Source organism: Scyliorhinus torazame, chromosome 4, assembly GCF_047496885.1.
Source record: "Scyliorhinus torazame isolate Kashiwa2021f chromosome 4, sScyTor2.1, whole genome shotgun sequence".
NCBI classification, from domain to species: Eukaryota; Metazoa; Chordata; class Chondrichthyes; order Carcharhiniformes; family Scyliorhinidae; genus Scyliorhinus; species Scyliorhinus torazame.
The window spans coordinates 342,578,072-342,599,708 of NC_092710.1; the positions used below are offsets into that span (position 1 = coordinate 342,578,072).

The 21,637-nt window shown below is 61.3% G+C and overlaps 1 protein-coding gene across 1 annotated transcript in view; it reads right to left on the minus strand.

Annotated features, from left to right (window-relative positions):
* Positions 1 to 682: 682 nt before the first annotated feature.
* The window catches only part of dnph1 (2'-deoxynucleoside 5'-phosphate N-hydrolase 1), a gene marked incomplete at its 5' end in the record, with an annotated part of 25,576 nt that continues 4,621 nt past the window's right edge, over positions 683 to 21,637 (minus strand). Inside the window, 3 exons of the mRNA XM_072500277.1 lie at positions 683 to 924; positions 5,872 to 5,982; positions 9,256 to 9,327. Coding sequence (XP_072356378.1) covers positions 806 to 924; positions 5,872 to 5,982; positions 9,256 to 9,327 — 302 coding nt within the window. The remainder of the gene's footprint in view (positions 925 to 5,871; positions 5,983 to 9,255; positions 9,328 to 21,637) is intronic.

Consider the following 21,637-nt stretch of genomic DNA (forward strand, 5'->3'; position numbering starts at 1 on the left):
GGAGCAGCATTGTATACCATCTACAAGGTTCACTGCAGCAGCTTGTCAAGGCTACTTCAACAGAACCTTCCAAACCTTTTGACAATGGCAGTGGGTGCATGGGAACACCATCACCTGTACCATCCTGACTTGGAACTACATTTCCGCTCCTATGAGGGGCATAGACATGGTGGATAGTCAGAGACTTTTTCCCAGGGTAGAGGGGTCAAAGGTTTAAGGTGCGAGGGGCAAGGTTTAGAGATGTATGAGGCAAGTCTTTTTACACAAGAGGGTAGTGGGTGCCTGGAACTCGCTGCCGGAGGAGGTGGTGGAAGCAGGGACGATAGTGACGTTTAAGGGGCATCTTGACAAATACATGAATAGGATGGGAATAGAGGGATACAGACCCCGAAGTGTAGAAGATTTTAGTTTAGACGGGCAGCATGGTCGGCGCAGGCTTGGAGGGCCGAAAGACCTGTCCCTGTGCTGTACTTTTCTTTGTTGTTCACTGTCGCCTGGGTAAGTCCTGGAACTCCCTAACAGCACGGAAGTGTACCTACACCATATGAACGGCAGCTGTTCAAGAAAGCAGTTCACCACCAACTTCTCAATGGCAATTAGGGATAGGCAATAAATGGTGACCCAGCCGACGATCTCTTGTCCTGTAAACAAAAATGTAAAATGTCTTTCAGATATCTCACCATTTACTTTGAAAGGCGTTGAGTTTTATTTGGGTCTGTAGTGTACAAGGCACCAATGGTCAACACTATCAATGCATGATTAGACTTCCACTTTTGAGGATGACATTTTTTGGCAGTGACATTATTTACTCCTGTAGTTGCTTCTCAAAATATTGTTGTAGAATAATTTCCACTTCCTTCTCAGAGTAATCCTTCACTTGGAGGTTGGTTCCATTTTCCGCCCCTCGGATCATTGCGGAGAGAACTGTGAGAAACAAATGGTTTCAGTTTCTGTAACTGTTTTTAACACATGACTGGAATTACATATGCTCATGGTGTTTCCGCCAATGTTACTAACTACCTGAAGGTGATCACACATTGATGAATTTCTGTTCCCCACACAAGTCACACTCAGTACTTTAGTCACAAGTCAAAAGTGTTTGCATCTCAAAGGGCATCTCAGACAACCTCACACTTGTGCTCAGACAGGCAACTGGTTAGTGGCTGGGGCAAAAATTTTCGCCAATTTGTCAGGGATGTTAAAAGTCAATGGAGGTAACCATACTCAAATGGCAACAGACCTCCAGGACGTTCTTGATCCGTACAGTTTAGCAACTCACTGTTTAAACCTGCAAGGCCATTGTAGAAAGCATCACTAAACATTTCTATTAAGGAATTGTAAAACAATCAATGTCTTGCCTGGGATAACTTGAATGATGGGTCTGTGCATGTGTTTCATCAATGCCGTGCGTTTGTGCTTTCAATGAAGCCATCATGATGATGCACCTGCCCAGGAAAACTAAATCCAGAGACCAATAGCTCTATCAAATAACTGAACCTCCATCTTAGGACATGGGTGATGAACATAGTGCAGAAGGAGGCCATTCGGTCCATCGAGTCTGCAACGACCCACTTAAGCCCCCACTTCCACCCTATCCCTGTAACCCCTCCTAACCTTTTTGGTCACAAAGGGCAATTTAGCATGGCCAATCCACCTAACCTGCACATCTTTGGATTGTGGGAGGAAACACACACAGACACGGGGCTGGTTTAGCACAGGGCTAAATCGCTGGCTTTGAAAGCAGACTAAGGCAGGCCAGCAGCACGGTTCAATTCCCGTACCAGCCTCCCAGAACAGGCGCCGGAATGTGGCGACTAGGGGCTTTTCACAGTAACTTCATTTGAAGCCTACTTGTGACAATAAGCGATTTTCATTTTCATTTCATTCATGTGCAGACTCCGCACAGACAGTGACCCAGCAAGGAATCGAACCTGGGACCCTGGAGCTGTGAAGCCACAGTGCTAATCACTTGTGCTACCGTGCTGCCCAAATGATGCTGGGAAAGCTTCATTTATTGTCCATCTCTTGATGTCTGAATGGTGATGGGTCTTTTACTTTTAAAACTGAACAGCTTCCAGATTAATTTAGAGAGGATTACATCATGTACATTCAAAAAATTATTTCACAGGATGTGGCATCACTGGCAAAGTCTGGAGTGTGGCTTGAACCCACAACCTTCTATCTCAGAGCCAAGTCTGACACCGACTGAATCAACTATCCTTTCAGAAAGGTAGTCATTTAGTATTTGGGTTTTCCAAATGTTGATATTACCCTGGAATGGTGTATAAGATGGAGAACAGTATTCTGTAAAAAGAGCAGGAACGGCACAGAATCCAGCTCAGACTTAAACAGACGCTGGACACAAAGGCCCAAGCTGTCTACCGAGCACACAGATTACTTTCTTCACAAAACCATTATGCTTTTTGTTTAACATTTAAAGATTGATAGTTATGCGAGTAACAATCTTAAACATGTCACTTTCCAAGACTGACTGAAGCAAATCTGGCGAACATTGGTTTTCATGTTTCTGATTGCCATGCAGTCAATGCTTCGTCAGAGCCATGAAGGACTTTCATTTCAGTTCAGGAGACACAAGCAACAAAGACAAATAGACAGTCACTGCTCACATGCCTCATTGGCAATTTGAGAGCAGCATTAGTTTTGGCATTGATAAAATTTCATATACATTTTATTTTTGCAGATTGGTATTTTGTTTCAGTTTTTTTTTTAAAAAAGTGTACAATTCTGCTTATCCTTGAGGCCTCTCCGTCTGCTCCACCATCTTGGCCCTATACTCCTTCACGGGCCGCCGCCATATAAATTTGGGGAAAATGGATGTCTGCTCTTCCAGCTTCCAGAGCAAATGAAGCAGCTGTGCGTGCTCAGCCCAGTGCTCCACGTGCTGGAGCAGTGCACGGAGCAGCGCTCGCTCAGCCGTGTTCCACGTGTTAGAGCGGTGCATGGAGCAGCACCAGCTCAGTCCCCACATTCCACATGCTGGAGTCGGGCATGGAGCAGCACCCACTCAGCCCTCATGTTCCACGGGCTAGAGCGGTGCACAGAGCTGCACTCACTCAGTCCCCATGTTCCACGTGCTAGAGCGGTGCACGGATCAGCACTCACTCAGTCTCCATGTTCCACATGCTAGAGAGGTGCACAGAGCTGCACTCACTCAGTCCCCATGCTAGAGCGGTGCACGGAGCAGCACTCACTCAGTCTTCATGTTCCACGGGCTAGAGTGGTGCACGGAGCAGCACTCACTCAGTCTCCATGTTCCACGTGCTAGAGCGGTGCACAGAGCAGCACTCACTCAGTACCCATGTTCCACGTGCTAGAGCGATGCACGGAGCAGCACTCACTCAGTCTTCATGTTCCACATGCTAGAGCGATGCACGGAGCAGCACCCACTCAGTACCCATGTTCCACATGCTAGAGCGGTGCACGGAGCAGCACTCACTCAGTCTTCACGTTCCACATGCCAAGAGCGGTGCACGGAGCAGCACCCACTCAGTCTCCATGTTCCACGTGCTAGAGCAGCACCCACTCAGTACCCATGTTCCACATGCTAGAGCAGTGCACGGAGCAGCACTCACTCAGTCTCCATGTTCCACATGCTAGAGCGGTGCACGGAGCAGCACCCACTCAGTCCCCATGCTAGAGCGGTGCACGGAGCAGCACTCACTCAGTCTTCATGTTCCACGTGCTAGAGCGGTGCACGGATCAGCACCCACTCAGTCTCCATGTTCCACGTGCTAGAGCAGCACCCACTCAGTCTCCATGTTCCACGTGCTAGAGCGGTGCACGGAGCAGCACCCACTTAGTCCCCAATGTTCCACGTGCTAGAGCAGTGCACGGAGCAGCACTCACTCAGTCTCCATGTTCCACGTGCTAGAGCGGTGCACGGAGCAGCACTCACTCAGTCTTCATGTTCCACGGGCTAGAGTGGTGCACGGAGCAGCACCCACTTAGTCCCCAATGTTCCACGTGCTAGAGCGGTGCACGGAGCAGCACTCACTCAGTCTTCATGTTCCACGGGCTAGAGTGGTGCACGGAGCAGCACCCACTTAGTCCCCAATGTTCCACGGGCTAGAGCGGTGCACGGAGCAGCACTCACTCAGTCTTCATGTTCCACATGCTAGAGCGGTGCACGGAGCAGCACTCACTCAGTCTTCATGTTCCACGGGCTAGAGCGGTGCACGGAGCAGCACCCACTTAGTCCCCAATGTTCCACGGGCTAGAGCGGTGCACGGAGCAGCACTCACTCAGTACCCATGTTCCACGTGCTAGAGCGATGCACGGAGCAGCATTCACTCAGTCTTCATGTTCCACGTGCTAGTGATGCACGGAGCAGCACCCAACCTAGTCCCCATGTTCCACATGCTAGAGCAGTGCACGGAGCAGCACTCACTCAGTACCCATGTTCCACGTGCTAGAGCGGTGCACGGAGCAGCACCCACTTAGTCCCCAATGTTCCACGTGCTAGAGCAGTGCACGGAGCAGCACTCACTCAGTCTCCATGTTCCACGTGCTAGAGTGGTGCACGGAGCAGCACCCACTCAGTCTCCATGTTCCACGTGCTAGAGCGGTGCACGGAGCAGCACCCACTCAGTCTCCATGTTCCACGTGCTAGAGCAGCACCCACTCAGTCCCCATGTTCCACGTGCTAGAGCGGTGCACGGAGCAGCACTCACTCAGTCTTCATGTTCCACATGCTAGAGCGGTGCACGGAGCAGCACTCACTCAGTCTTCATGTTCCACGGGCTAGAGCGGTGCACGGAGCAGCACCCACTTAGTCCCCAATGTTCCACGGGCTAGAGCGGTGCACGGAGCAGCACTCACTCAGTACCCATGTTCCACGTGCTAGAGCGATGCACGGAGCAGCATTCACTCAGTCTTCATGTTCCACGTGCTAGTGATGCACGGAGCAGCACCCACCTAGTCCCCATGTTCCACATGCTAGAGCAGTGCACGGAGCAGCACTCACTCAGTACCCATGTTCCACGTGCTAGAGCGGTGCACGGAGCAGCACCCACTTAGTCCCCAATGTTCCACGTGCTAGAGCAGTGCACGGAGCAGCACTCACTCAGTCTCCATGTTCCACGTGCTAGAGTGGTGCACGGAGCAGCACCCACTCAGTCTCCATGTTCCACGTGCTAGAGCGGTGCACGGAGCAGCACCCACTCAGTCTCCATGTTCCACGTGCTAGAGCAGCACCCACTCAGTCCCCATGTTCCACGTGCTAGAGCGGTGCACGGAGCAGCACCCACTTATCCCCCAAGTTCTATGTGCTACATGTTCTCATGTGAGCCTTCACCATTTTGTAAGATACGGGAAGTCTTGGGGTGAGTGAAAAATGAAACCAAGTTTATAGTCGAAGTCCTTATAGGCTATCATGTTAATTTGTGGACCATTTTCTGTTCAATTGCTATGTGTATATTATTGTTAAATACAGTGAAATCTTGTGGTACTTGGTTAATGTTGCCTTGTTGGTTATTTGCTGGGATTTGCTTTTCTTCTTTAAATATGAACAGTTCCTATAAATATCGTAACGATGGAATGACAGTGGTTCAAGTCAATGAATCACCACCACCTTCTCAAGCACATCATGTGGCTTGGCAATAAATGCTGGCCTTGAAAAAGCTGTAATCTTGAGTTGATAAATTTTGGGCAGTTTGAGTGCATGAGCTACTTTTATGTAATTATCTGTTCCAAGTAGTGCAGTTCTTGTGAGAAAGTTGCTTCAGGTAAGATTATAAAACAGGTCAAATTGTGGCTGTGAGCCACTGCCATTTTAAACAGGGCTGGCATTTCTCGCCATGTTGAGGAAGATGAAGACCTGTCTATGCACTTACTCATGTTGTAAATACTCACAGTGGTTTGACGATGTTCTGAACAGACACAAAATCTTCTTGTTCATGTGCATAGCCCTTCCAATTTCATAACCAACACCCAAGGAAGGTTGGGTGACTTCTGCCACTATTACTGCCGAGGAGAAAGACATTTCATTACAAAGAAGAATGCAGAACTCTGCCTAAAATAAAGACCAATACACAGAAGTTAATAAAGAACAAACCCTCAGTGAGCACTAAAACATGCAGAATAAAATTACAGGTCCCCCGTCCTCGTATAGGTCAAGTTATCTCTCAGCCAAGATGGCAATGGCAATGGGATTTCCACAACTGATGATCTTCTCATTCTCCAGGGATCTATACTGAAGCTGATGATTTGGATGAGGGATTAGAGAGCTGTAAGCTAAAGTTTCCAGGTGACACCATGTTAGAAGTTGGAGCAGCAAGTTACACAAATACATCGACAGGTTCAGTGGCTGGAGCTTAATGTCGGGAAATGCAAGGACATTGTTAGGAGGACCACCCTATCAGGCAGTGAAGTTCAAACCCCTACTACCCTCTGGGTAGAAAGGTGTTACTCATCCCCTCTAAACCCCCTGCCCCTTACCTTTAATCCATGCTCCCTGGTGTCACACACACGCGCACAGACGCGCACACACACGCACGCGCAGACACACACACACGCGCAGACACACACACACACGCGCAGACACACACACACACGCGCAGACACACACACACACGCGCAGACACACACACACACGCGCAGACACACACACACACGCGCAGACACACACACACACGCGCAGACACACACACACACGCGCAGACACACACACACACGCGCAGACACACACACACACGCGCAGACACACACACACACGCGCAGACACACACACACACGCGCAGACACACACACACACACGCGCAGACACACACACACACACGCGCAGACACACACACACACGCGCAGACACACACACACACACGCGCAGACACACACACACACGCGCAGACACACACACACACGCGCAGACACACACACACACGCGCAGACACACACACACACGCGCAGACACACACACACACGCGCAGACACACACACACACGCGCAGACACACACACACGCGCAGACACGCACACGCACACACACGCACACGCACAGACACACACACGCACAGACACACACACACGCACACACACGCACAGACACACACACACGCACAGACACACACACACGCACAGACACACACACACGCACAGACACACACACACGCACAGACACACACACACGCACAGACACACACACACACGCACAGACACACACACACGCAGACACACACACACGCACAGACACACACACACAGACACACACACACACAGACACACACACACACAGACACACACACACACAGACACACACACACACAGACACACACACAGACACACACACACAGACACACACACACACAGACACACACACACACAGACACACACAGACACACACACACACAGACACACACACAGACACACACACAGACACACACACAGACACACACACACACACATCCCTCTGATCCTCGGTGCTTAGCAGGGTCCTGTCATATATCATGCATGACCTTTCCTTATTTGTTCTGCCCAAGTGCATCACCTCATCCTTATCGGAATTGAATTCCATTTGTCACTGATCAGCCCATCAGACCAGCCCGTTTATATCCTCCTCACTATTTACCACCCTACCAATTTTTGTATCATCCGCAAACTTACTGACCAACCCTCCTACATTCATGTCTAAATCATTTATAAGAAGATACAAACAGCAAGGGCCCCAACACTGATCCCTGAGGGACCCCACAGGACATAGGCTTCCAGAACACCCCTCGATTATCACCCTCTGCTTCTCGCCATTCAGGATCCAATTTGCCAGGACAGCACGGTAGCATTGTGGATAGCACAACTGCTTCACAGCTCCAGGGTCCCAGGTTCGATTTCGGCTTGGGTCACTGTCTGTGCGGAGTCTGCACATCCTCCCCGTGTGTGTGTGGATTTCCTCCCACAGTCCAAAGATGTGCAGGTTAGGTGGATTGGCCATGATAAATTGCCCTTAGTGTTGGGTGGGGTTAATGGGTTATGGGGATAGGGTAGAGGTGTTGACCTTGGGTGGGGTGCTCTTTCCAAGAGCCGGAGCAGACTCGATGGGCCGAATGGCCTCCTTCTGCACTGTAAATTCTATGAAATATCCTTGGACCCCTTGGCTCTTATCTTTGCTATCAGTCTCCCATGCGGGACCTTATCAAAAGCCTTGCTGAAGTCCAAATAGACTACATCAAATGCATTTCCCTCATCTAGAAACCTGGTCACCTCTTCGAAAAATTCAATCAAGTTGGTCAGACACAACCTCCCCTTAACAAAACCATGCTGATTGTTCTTGATTAATCTCGGCCTCTCCAAGTGCAGGTTAATGCTGTCTCTCAGAATTGTTTCCAATAGTTTCTCCACCACCGAGGTTAGACTGACTGACCTGTAGTTTTCTGGTTTATCCCTTCCTCTCTTCTTGAATAATGGTACCACATTGGCTTTTCTCCAGTCCTTCAGCACCTCTCAATGGCCAGAGAGAAATTGCTAATTATTGCCAGCTCCCCTATTTCCTCCCTTGCCTCACTCAACAGCCTGGGATACATTTCACCTGGCCCTGGAGATTTGTCTGCTTTTAAGCCCGCTAGACCACTCAGAACCTCCTCTCTGTCTATGTTAATCTCTTCAATTTAATTGCAGTCCTTCTCCCTACGCCATGTTTCAATGAGATCACATATCTTTCTTTTGAGTGTCAAAGAATAAAGGCCTAATCTACACAATGCTGCCTCATAGGACATCCCAGGACCAATCTGACGAACCATTCTTGTGCCCTCTCCAGGGCAAGTAAATCTTTCCTCAGGCAAGGAGGCCAAAGCTACAAATAACACTCCAGGTGTGGCCTCAATTCCATTCCCTGGAATAGGGGCTGTTTAGCACAGGGCTAAATCGCTGGCTTTGAAAGCAGACCAAGGCAGGCCAGCAGCACGGTTCAATTCCCGTAACAGCCTCCCCGAACAGGCGCCGGAATGTGGTGACTAGGGGCTTTTCACAGTAGCTTCATTTGAAGCCTACTTGCGACAATAAACGATTTTCATTTCATTTCATCCACAGCCTAAATTCTGTCCCAAGAAGGGGAACAAAAGACTGAAAATAGTGAGAGGACCGAAAATAGTGAGGAGGCGAGTCAGCCCATCGAGCCTGCTCCACCATCCAATATCATGACTGATTGGTTGTGGTGTCAGCTCCATGAATTTCTGGGGAAGAGAATTCCAGATAATAACCCTTTGAGAGAGAAAAAGCAGCATGACATTCTTATACAAACTAAACTTACCATCAGCCTCCTCCAGCCACTTCAAATCCCGATCATGGATATATTTATCTTCACCCTTCGCTCCATCCTCACCTGCGATTTACCAGATACAGAATGAACACTAACTTGAAATCAACGATAATGAATAGACAGAGACTGATGTCATTCTGAGACTAATATTGCTCCAGGAAAAAACAGAAACTGAAAATATTTATGCTCCTTTCCAAACAATAACAGCCTCAAGCTGCCTCACACCCCTTTCACAATTGTTGGCACTATTCCCCCTCAGTCACGTAAAGCACTACTCCTGCCCCCACAGAACCTTAAAAATGTTACCGCAACAAAGGGGGGGGGGGGGGGCATTCAGCCCATCTTGTCCATACCCAGGTGCCCTTAGAATCAAAGGAAAGTTACTGCACAGAAGGAGGCCAGATAGGATGCTTTCTATGGTGCATCTGCAAAAGTTGGTAAGAGTCAATGTGGACATGCCGAATTTCCTTAGTTTTGTGAGGAAGTATAGGCGCGGTTGTGTTTTCTTGGTGGTAGCGTCGACGTGGGTGGACCAGAACAGATTTTTGGTGATGTGCACACTGAGGAATTTGAAGCTGCTAACCATCTCCAGACAGGAGTGTGTATGATACTTTGCTTCCTGAAGTCAATGACCAGCTCTATAGTTTTGCTGACATTGAGGGAGAGATTATTGTTATTACACCACTCCACTAGGTTCTCTATCTCCCTGTATTCTGACTCATCGTTGTTCAAGATCAGACCCAAGCCGGTCATGTCGTCAGCAAACTTATAAGTGGAAATGGAGGCAACTTTTACCACGCAATCGTGTGTGTTTAGGAAGTAAAGTAGGAGGCTAAATACGCAGCCTTGTGGGGCCCCGGTATTGAGGACTATCGTGGAGGCGGTGTTGTTGTTTATCCTTGCTGATTGTGGTCTATGGGTTAGAAAGGGCACCTGGGTGTCCTCAGGCTGGCATGGACAAGATGGGCCGAATGTGACTTTCTTTGATTCTAAGGGCACCTGGGTGTCTTTATATCGGTATAGACAAGATGGGCCGAATGCCCCCCTTTGTTGCGGTAACATTTCTAAGGTTCTGTGGGGGCAGGAGGTGATTGTGGGGTAGAGGAGGGCATGAGACGTCGTGAGAAAAAGGGGCAGGAGACGATCATGGGGGAAGAGGGTGGCAGGAGGCGATCGTGGGGGAGAAGGTGGCAGGAAGCGATCGTGGGGGAAGAGGGTGGTATGAGGTGATCTGGAGGAGGATGGCAGGAGGTGATCGTGGAGGAGGGTGGCAGGAGGCAATCATGGGGGAGAGGGGGGACAGGAGGCGATTGGGGGAGACAGGAGGCGATTGGGGGGCGGGGGGGGGGCGACAGGAGGAGATTGGGGGGGGGAAGACAGGAAGCGATTGTGGGGGGAGACAGGAGGCGAATAGGGAGGACAGGAGGTAATTCGGGGACACAGGAGGCAATTGGGGGGGGGGCACAGGAGGCGATTCGGGGGGACAGGAGGCAATTGAGGGGGGACAGGAGTTGACTGGGGGGGGACAGGAGGCGATTGTGGGGGAGAAGGGGGCAGGGGGCGATTGTGGGGGAGAGGAGGACAGGAAGCGATCGTGGGGGAGAAGGGGGACAGGAGACGATTGGGGGGGGGGGGCGAGAGAGAGACAGGAAGCGATTGAGGGGGGGGAAAACCGGAGGCGATTGAAGGGGGAGATAGTAGGCGATTGGGAGGGAGACAGGAGGCGATTGGGGGGAGGGGAGACAGGAGGCGATTGGGATGGGGGGACAGGAGGCGATTGGGGAGGGGGGGGGGGAGAGAGACAGGAGGCGATTGGGAAGGGGGGGGGGGGACAGAAGGCGATTGGGGGGGGGGGGAGGCAAGAGGAGATTGAGGGGGGACAGAGGGCGACTGGGGGAGGCAAGAGGCGATTTAAGGGGGACAGGAGGTGATTCGGGGGGGGGGGGGGAGAACAGGTGGTAATTCGGGAGGGAGTGGCAGCTGATGGGGGGACGGAGACGATCATGGGGGAGTGGCAGCTGATGGGGGGACGGAGGCGATCTTGGGAGGTGTGGCAGGAGTTGATCTTGGAGGGGGGGGTGGCAAGAGGCGATCTTGGGGGGGGGGGGCAAGAGGCGATCTTGGGGGGGGGGGGGGGGGGCAAGAGGCGATCTTGGGGGGGGGGACTGGAGTCGATTGCCGGGGGGCGGGGGGGGGACGGGGACTGGAGTCGATTGCCGGGGAGGGGGGGGGGGACTGGAGTCGATTGCCGGGGGGGGGGGGGGGGGGGGGGGACTGGAGTCGATTGCCGGGGGGGGGGGGGGGGGGGGGGGGACTGGAGTCGATTGCCGGGGGGGGACGGGACTGGAGTCGATTGCCGGGGGGGACTGGAGGCGATTGCCGGGGGGGACTGGAGGCGACTGCCGGGGGGGACTGGAGGCGACTGCCGGGGGGGACTGGAGGCGACTGCCGGGGGGGACTGGAGGCGACTGCCGGGGGGGACTGGAGGCGACTGCCGGGGGGGACTGGAGGCGACTGCCGGGGGGGACTGGAGGCGACTGCCGGGGGGGACTGGAGGCGACTGCCGGGGGGGACTGGAGGCGACTGCCGGGGGGGACTGGAGGCGACTGCCGGGGGGGACTGGAGGCGACTGCCGGGGGGGGACTGGAGGCGACTGCCGGGGGGGACTGGAGGCGACTGCCGGGGGGGACTGGAGGCGACTGCCGGGGGGGACTGGAGGCGACTGCCGGGGGGGACTGGAGGCGACTGCCGGGGGGGACTGGAGGCGACTGCCGGGGGGGACTGGAGGCGACTGCCGGGGGGGACTGGAGGCGACTGCCGGGGGGGACTGGAGGCGACTGCCGGGGGGGACTGGAGGCGACTGCCGGGGGGGACTGGAGGCGACTGCCGGGGGGGACTGGAGGCGACTGCCGGGGGGGACTGGAGGCGACTGCCGGGGGGGACTGGAGGCGACTGCCGGGGGGGACTGGAGGCGACTGCCGGGGGGGACTGGAGGCGACTGCCGGGGGGGACTGGAGGCGACTGCCGGGGGGGACTGGAGGCGACTGCGGGGGGGACTGGAGGCGACTGCGGGGGGGACTGGAGGCGACTGCGGGGGGGACTGGAGGCGACTGCGGGGGGGACTGGAGGCGACTGCGGGGGGGACTGGAGGCGACTGCGGGGGGGACTGGAGGCGACTGCGGGGGGGACTGGAGGCGACTGCGGGGGGGACTGGAGGCGACTGCGGGGGGGACTGGAGGCGACTGCGGGGGGGACTGGAGGCGACTGCGGGGGGGACTGGAGGCGACTGCGGGGGGGACTGGAGGCGACTGCGGGGGGGACTGGAGGCGACTGCGGGGGGGACTGGAGGCGACTGCGGGGGGGACTGGAGGCGACTGCGGGGGGGACTGGAGGCGACTGCGGGGGGGACTGGAGGCGACTGCGGGGGGGACTGGAGGCGACTGCGGGGGGGACTGGAGGCGACTGCGGGGGGGACTGGAGGCGACTGCGGGGGGGACTGGAGGCGACTGCGGGGGGGACTGGAGGCGACTGCGGGGGGGACTGGAGGCGACTGCGGGGGGGACTGGAGGCGAGTGCGGGGGGGACTGGAGGCGAGTGCGGGGGGGACTGGAGGCGACTGCGGGGGGGACTGGAGGCGACTGCGGGGGGGACTGGAGGCGACTGCGGGGGGGACTGGAGGCGACTGCGGGGGGGACTGGAGGCGACTGCGGGGGGGACTGGAGGCGACTGCGGGGGGGACTGGAGGCGACTGCGGGGGGGACTGGAGGCGACTGCGGGGGGGACTGGAGGCGACTGCGGGGGGGACTGGAGGCGACTGCGGGGGGGACTGGAGGCGACTGCGGGGGGGACTGGAGGCGACTGCGGGGGGGACTGGAGGCGACTGCGGGGGGGACTGGAGGCGACTGCGGGGGGGACTGGAGGCGACTGCGGGGGGGACTGGAGGCGACTGCGGGGGGGACTGGAGGCGACTGCGGGGGGGACTGGAGGCGACTGCGGGGGGGACTGGAGGCGATTGCGGGGGGGGGGACTGGAGGCGATTGCGGGGGGGGGGGACTGGAGGCGATTGCGGGGGGGGGGACTGGAGGCTGTTGCGGGGGGGGGGGGGGGGGACTGGAGGAGATTGCGGGGGGGGGGACTGGAGGAGATTGCGGGGGGGACGACTGGAGGAGATTGCGGGGGGGGGACTGGAGGAGATTGCGGGGGGGGGGGACTGGAGGAGATTGCGGGGGGGGGGGGGGGGACTGGAGGAGATTGCGGGGGGGGGGGACTGGAGGAGATTGCGGGGGGGGGGGGGGGACTGGAGGAGATTGCGGGGGGGGGACTGGAGGAGATTGCGGGGGGGACGACTGGAGGAGATTGCGGGAGGGGGGGGAACTGGAGGAGATTGCGGGGGGGGGGAACTGGAGGAGATTGCGGGGGGGGGGGGGACTGGAGGAGATTGCGGGGGGGGGACTGGAGGAGATTGCGGGGGGGGACTGGAGGAGATTGCGGGGGGGGGGGACTGGAGGCTGGAGGAGATTGCGGGGGGGGGGAGACTTGAGGAGATTGCGGGGGGGGGGGACTGGAGGAGATTGCGGGGGGGGGCGGACTGGAGGAGATTGCGGGGGGGGGACTGGAGGAGATTGCGGGGGGGGGGGGACTGGAGGAGATTGCGGGGGGACGGGACTGGAGGACATTGCGGGGGGGGGGGACTGGAGGAGATTGCGGGGGGGACGGACTGGAGGAGATTGCGGGGGGGGGCGACTGGAAGAGATTGCGGGGGGGGGGACTGGAGGAGATTGCGGGGGGGGGGGACTGGAGGAGATTGCGGGGGGGGGGGAACTGGAGGAGATTGCGGGGGGGTGGGGACTGGAGGAGATTGCGGGGGGGGGACTGGAGGAGATTGCGGGGGGGACTGGAGGAGATTGCGGGGGGGACTGGAGGAGATTGCGGGGGGGACTGGAGGAGATTGCGGGGGGGACTGGAGGAGATTGCGGGGGGGGGACGACTTGAGGAGATTGCGGGGGGGGGACGACTGGAGGAGATTGCGGGGGGGGGGGGACTGGAGGAGATTGCGGGGGGGGGGGACTGGAGGAGATTGCGGGGGGGGAACTGGAGGAGATTGCGGGGGGGGGGAACTGGAGGAGATTGCGGGGGGGGGACTGGAGGAGATTGCGGGGGGGGGGGACTGGAGGAGATTGCGGGGGGGGGGGGACTGGAGGAGATTGCGGGGGGGGGGACTGGAGGAGATTGCGGGGGGGGGGACTGGAGGAGATTGCGGGGGGGGGGGACTGGAGGAGATTGCGGGGGGGGACTGGAGGAGATTGCGGGGGGGGGGGGGAACTGGAGGAGATTGCGGGGGGGTGGGGACTGGAGGAGATTGCGGGGGGGGACTGGAGGAGATTGCGGGGGGGGACTGGAGGAGATTGCGGGGGGGGGGGGGACTGGAGGAGATTGCGGGGGGGGGGGACTGGAGGAGATTGCGGGGGGGGGGGACTGGAGGAGATTGCGGGGGGGGGACTGGAGGAGATTGCGGGGGGGGGACTGGAGGAGATTGCGGGGGGGGGGACTGGAGGAGATTGCGGGGGGGGGACTGGAGGAGATTGCGGGGGGGGGGACTGGAGGAGATTGCGGGGGGGGGGGGGGACTGGAGGAGATTGCGGGGGGGGGACTGGAGGAGATTGCGGGGGGGGGGACTGGAGGAGATTGCGGGGGGGGGACTGGAGGAGATTGCGGGGGGGGGGACTGGAGGAGATTGCGGGGGGGGACTGGAGGAGATTGTGTGGGGGGGGGGGGGGAGACTGGAGGCGATTGCGGGGGGGGGGACTGGAGGAGATTGCGGGGGGGGGACTGGAGGAGATTGCGGGGGGGGGGGGAGACTGGAGGCGATTGCGGGGGGGGGGACTGGAGGAGATCGCGGGGGGTGGGGGGACTGGAGGAGATTGCGGGGGGGGGGACTGGAGGAGATTGCGGGGGGGGGGACTGGAGGAGATTGCGGGGGGGGGACTGGAGGAGATTGCGGGGGGGGGACTGGAGGAGATTGCGGGGGGGGGGGACTGGAGGAGATTGCGGGGGGGACTGGAGGAGATCGCGGGGTGTGGGGGGACTGGAGGAGATTGCGGGGGGGGGGGACTGGAGGAGATTGCGGGGGGGGGGACTGGAGGAGATTGCGGGGGGGGGGGACTGGAGGAGATTGCGGGGGGGGGGGGACTGGAGGAGATTGCGGGGGGGGGGACTGGAGGAGATTGCGGGGGGGGGGACTGGAGGAGATTGCGGGGGGGGACTGGAGGAGATTGTGTGGGGGGGGGAGACTGGAGGCGATTGCGGGGGGTGGGGGGACTGGAGGAGATTGCGGGGGGGGGACTGGAGGAGATTGCGGGGGGGGGGACTGGAGGAGATTGCGGGGGGGGGGGGGGACTGGAGGAGATTGCGGGGGGGGGACTGGAGGAGATTGCGGGGGGGGGGGGGAGACTGGAGGCGATTGCGGGGGGGGGGGGGGGACTGGAGGAGATCGCGGGGGGTGGGGGGACTGGAGGAGATTGCGGGGGGGGGACTGGAGGAGATTGCGGGGGGGGGACTGGAGGAGATTGCGGGGGGGGACTGGAGGAGATTGCGGGGGGGGGGACTGGAGGAGATTGCGGGGGGGGGGACTGGAGGAGATTGCGGGGGGGGGGACTGGAGGAGATTGCGGGGGGGGGGACTGGAGGAGATTGCGGGGGGGGACTGGAGGAGATCGCGGGGTGTGGGGGGACTGGAGGAGATTGCGGGGGGGGGGGGACTGGAGGAGATTGCGGGGGGGGGGGACTGGAGGAGATTGCGGGGGGGGGGACTGGAGGAGATTGCGGGGGGGGGGGGACTGGAGGAGATTGCGGGGGGGGGGACTGGAGGAGATTGCGGGGGGGGGACTGGAGGAGATTGCGGGGGGGGGACTGGAGGAGATTGTGTGGGGGGGGGGGGAGACTGGAGGCGATTGCGGGGGGGGGGGGGACTGGAGGAGATTGCGGGGGGGGGACTGGAGGAGATTGCGGGGGGGGGGGGGGAGACTGGAGGCGATTGCGGGGGGGGGGGGGGGAGACTGGAGGCGATTGCGGGGGGGGGACTGGAGGAGATCGCGGGGGGTGGGGGGACTGGTGGAGATTGCGGGGGGGGGACTGGAGGAGATTGCGGGGGGGGGGACTGGAGGAGATTGCGGGGGGGGGACTGGAGGAGATTGCGGGGGGGGGACTGGAGGAGATTGCGGGGGGGGACTGGAGGAGATTGCGGGGGGGGGACTGGAGGAGATTGCGGGGGGGGGACTGGAGGAGATCGCGGGGGGTGGGGGGACTGGAGGAGATTGCGGGGGGGGGACTGGAGGAGATTGCGGGGGGGGGACTGGAGGAGATTGCGGGGGGGGACTGGAGGAGATTGCGGGGGGGGGGACTGGAGGAGATTGCGGGGGGGGACTGGAGGAGATCGCGGGGGGTGGGGGGACTGGAGGAGATTGCGGGGGGGGGACTGGAGGAGATTGCGGGGGGGGGACTGGAGGCGATTGCGGGGGGGGGGGACTGGAGGAGATTGCGGGGGGGGGGAGACTGGAGGCGATTGCGGGGGGGGGGGACTGGAGGAGATCGCGGGGGGTGGGGGGACTGGAGGAGATTGCGGGGGGGGGGACTGGAGGAGATTGCGGGGGGGGGGCTGGAAGAGATTGCGGGGGGGGGGGACTGGAGGAGATTGCGGGGGGGGGGACTGGAGGAGATTGCGGGAGAGGGGGGACTGGAGGAGATTGCGGGGGAGGGGGGACTGGAGGAGATTGCGGGGGGGGGACTGGAGGAGATTGCGGGGGGGGGGGACTGGAGGAGATTGCGGGGGGGGGGGGGGACTGGAGGAGATTGCGGGGGGGGGGGGGGGACTGGAGGAGATTGCGGGGGGGGGGGACTGGAGGCGATTGCGGGGGGGGGGGACTGGAGGAGATTGCGGGGGGGGGGGGGACTGGAGGAGATTGCGGGGGGGGGGACTGGAGGAGATTGCGGGGGGGGGGACTGGAGGAGATTGCGGGGGGGGACTGGAGGAGATCGCGGGGGGTGGGGGGACTGGAGGAGATTGCGGGGGGGGACTGGAGGAGATTGCCGGGGGGGGGACTGGAGGAGATTGCGGGGGGGGGACTGGAGGAGATTGCGGGGGGGGACTGGAGGAGATTGCGGGGGGGGGGACTGGAGGAGATTGCGGGGGGGGGGGACTGGAGGAGATTGCGGGGGGGGGGGGACTGGAGGAGATTGCGGGGGGGGGGGACTGGAGGAGATTGCGGGGGGGGGGACTGGAGGAGCTTGCGGGGGGGGGACTGGAGGAGATTGCGGGGGGGGACTGGAGGAGATCGCGGGGGGGGGGGACTGGAGGAGATCGCGGGGGGGGGGGGAACTGGAGGAGATTGCGGGGGGGGGGGACTGGAGGAGGTTGCGGGGGGGGGGACTGGAGGAGATTGCGGGGGGGGGGACTGGAGGAGATTGCGGGGGGGGGGGACTGGAGGAGATTGCGGGGGGGGGGACTTGAGGAGATTGCGGGGGGGGGGGACTTGAGGAGATTGCGGGGGGGGGGGACTGGAGGAGATTGCGGGGGGGGGGGACTGGAGGAGATTGCGGGGGGGGGGACTGGAGGAGATTGCGGGGGGGGGACTGGAGGAGATTGCGGGAGAGGGGGGACTGGAGGAGATTGCGGGGGAGGGGGGACTGGAGGAGATTGCGGGGGGGGACTGGAGGAGATTGCGGGGGGAGGGACTGGAGGAGATTGCGGGGGGGGACTGGAGGAGATTGCGGGGGGGGGAACTGGAGGAGATTGCGGGGGGGGGGAACTGGAGGAGATTGCGGGGGGGTGGGGACTGGAGGAGATTGCGGGGGGGTGGGGACTGGAGGAGATTGCGGGGGGGACTGGAGGAGATTGCGGGGGGGACTGGAGGAGATTGCGGGGGGGGGACGACTTGAGGAGATTGCGGGGGGGGGGACGACTGGAGGAGATTGCGGGGGGGGGACGACTGGAGGAGATTGCGGGGGGGGGGACTGGAGGAGATTGCGGGGGGGGGGGGGGACTGGAGGAGATTGCGGGGGGGGGGAACTGGAGGAGATTGCGGGGGGGGGGAACTGGAGGAGATTGCGGGGGGGGGGACTGGAGGAGATTGCGGGGGGGGGGGACTGGAGGAGATTGCGGGGGGGGGGGGGACTGGAGGAGATTGCGGGGGGGGGGGACTGGAGGAGATTGCGGGGGGGGGACTGGAGGAGATTGCGGGGGGGGGGGACTGGAGGAGATTGCGGGGGGGGACTGGAGGAGATTGCGGGGGGGGGGGGGACTGGAGGAGATTGCGGGGGGGTGGGGACTGGAGGAGATTGCGGGGGGGGACTGGAGGAGATTGCGGGGGGGGACTGGATGAGATTGCGGGGGGGGGGGACTGGAGGAGATTGCGGGGGGGGGACTGGAGGAGATTGCGGGGGGGGGGGGGGGGACTGGAGGAGATTGCGGGGGGGGGGGGGACTGGAAGAGATTGCGGGGGGGGGACTGGAGGAGATTGCGGGGGGGGGGGGACTGGAGGAGATTGCGGGGGGGGACTGGAGGAGATTGCGGGGGGGGACTGGAGGAGATTGCGGGGGGGGACTGGAGGAGATTGCGGGGGGGGACTGGAGGAGATTGCGGGGGGGGACTGGAGGAGATTGCGGGGGGGGACTGGAGGAGATTGCGGGGGGGGGGGACTGGAGGAGATTGCGGGGGGGGGGAGACTGGAGGAGATTGCGGGGGGGGGGGGGACTGGAGGAGATTGCGGGGGGGGGGGCTGGAGGAGATTGCGGGGGGGACGGGACTGGAGGAGATTGCGGGGGGGACGGGACTGGAGGAGATTGCGGGGGGGGGGGGGGGACTGGAGGAGATTGCGGGGGGGAGGGGGGACTGGAGGAGATTGCGGGGGGGGGGGGGAACTGGAGGAGATTGCGGGGGGGGGCGACTGGAGGAGATTGCGGGGGGGGGCGACTGGAGGAGATTGCGGGGGGGGGCGACTGGAGGAGATTGCGGGGGGGGGGACTGGAGGAGATTGCGGGGGGGGGGGGACTGGAGGAGATTGCGGGGGGGGGGGACTGGAGGAGATTGCGGGGGGGGGGGGACTGGAGGCGATTGCGGGGGGGGGACTGGAGGCGATTGCGGGGGGGGGGGGGACTGGAGGAGATTGCGGGGGGGGGACTGGAGGAGATTGCGGGGGGGGGGGACTGGAGGAGATTGCGGGGGGGGGGACTGGAGGAGATTGCGGGGGGGGGACTGGAGGAGATTGCGGGGGGGGACTGGAGGAGATTGTGTGGGGGGGGAGACTGGAGGCGATTGCGGGGGGGGACGACTGGAGGAGATTGCGGGGGGGGGGGACTGGAGGAGATTGCGGGGGGGGGGAGACTGGAGGCGATTGCGGGGGGGGACTGGAGGAGATCGCGGGGGGTGGGGGGACTGGAGGAGATTGCGGGGGGGACGGGACTGGAGGAGATCGCGGGGGGTGGGGGGACTGGAGGAGATTGCGGGGGGGGGACTGGAGGAGATTGCGGGGGGGGGGGGACTGGAGGAGATTGCGGGGGGGGGGACTGGAGGAGATTGCGGGGGGGGACTGGAGGAGATCGCGGGGGGTGGGGGGACTGGAGGAGATTGCGGGGGGGGGACTGGAGGAGATTGCGGGGGGGGGGACTGGAGGAGATTGCGGGGGGGGGACTGGAGGAGATTGCGGGGGGGGGACTGGAGGAGATTGCGGGGGGGGGACTGGAGGAGATTGTGTGGGGGGGGGACTGGAGGCGATTGCGGGGGGGGGGGGGGACTGGAGGAGATTGCGGGGGGGGACTGGAGGAGATTGTGTGGGGGGGGAGACTGGAGGCGATTGCGGGGGGGGGGGACTGGAGGAGATTGCGGGGGGGGGGGACTGGAGGAGATTGCGGGGGGGGGGGGGGGGAGACTGGAGGCGATCGCGGGGGGGGGGGGGACTGGAGGAGATCGCGGGGGGTGGGGGGACTGGAGGAGATTGCGGGGGGGGGGGGGGACTGGAGGAGATCGCGGGGGGTGGGGGGACTGGAGGAGATTGCGGGGGGGGGACTGGAGGAGATTGCGGGGGGGGGGACTGGAGGAGATTGCGGGGGGGGGGGACTGGAGGAGATTGCGGGGGGGGGGGACTGGAGGAGATCGCGGGGGGTGGGGGGACTGGAGGAGATTGCGGGGGGGGGACTGGAGGAGATTGCGGGGGGGGGGGGGACTGGAGGAGATTGCGGGGGGGGGGGACTGGTGGAGATTGCGGGGGGGGGGACTGGAGGAGATTGTGTGGGGGGGGGGGGGAGACTGGAGGCGATTGCGGGGGGGGGGGGGGGGACTGGAGGAGATTGCGGGGGGGGACTGGAGGAGATTGCGGGGGGGGGGGGACTGGAGGAGATTGCGGGGGGGGGACTGGAGGAGATCGCGGGGGGTGGGGGACTGGAGGAGATTGCGGGGGGGGGGGGACTGGAGGAGATTGCGGGGGGGGGACTGGAGGAGATTGCGGGGGGGGACTGGAGGAGATTGCGGGGGGGGGGGGACTGGAGGAGATTGCGGGGGGGGGGGGACTGGAGGAGATTGCGGGGGGGGGGGGACTGAGGAGATTGCGGGGGGGGGGGACTGGAGGAGATTGCGGGGGGGACTGGAGGAGATTGCGGGGGGGGGGGGGGACTGGAGGAGATTGGGGGGGGGGGGGGGACTGGAGGAGATTGCGGGGGGGGGGGGGACTGGAGGAGATTGCGGGGGGGGGGGACTGGAGGAGATTGCGGGGGGGGGGGGGGACGACTGGAGGAGATTGCGGGGGGGACGACGACTGGAGGAGATTGCGGGGGGGGACGACGACTGGAGGAGATTGCGGGGGGGGGGGCGACTGGAGGAGATTGCGGGCGGGGGGGACTGGAGGAGATTGCGGGGGGGGGGGGGGGACTGGAGGAGATTGCGGGGGGGGACTGGAGGAGATTGCGGGGGGGGGGACTGGAGGAGATTGCGGGGGGGGGACTGGAGGAGATTGCGGGGGGGGACTGGAGGAGATTGCGGGGGGGGGACTGGAGGAGATCGCGGGGGGGGGGGACTGGAGGAGATTGCGGGGGGGGGGGGGGACTGGAGGAGATTGCGGGGGGGGGACTGGAGGAGGTTGCGGGGGGGGGGACTGGAGGAGATTGCGGGGGGGGGACTGGAGGAGATTGCGGGGGGGGACTGGAGGAGATTGCGGGGGGGGGGGGGACTGGAGGAGGTTGCGGGGGGGGGGGACTGGAGGAGGTTGCGGGGGGGGGGGGGGACTGGAGGAGATTGCGGGGGGGGGGGACTGGAGGAGGTTGCGGGGGGGGGGCTGGAGGAGATTGCGGGGGGGGGGGGACTGGAGGAGATTGCGGGGGGGGACTGG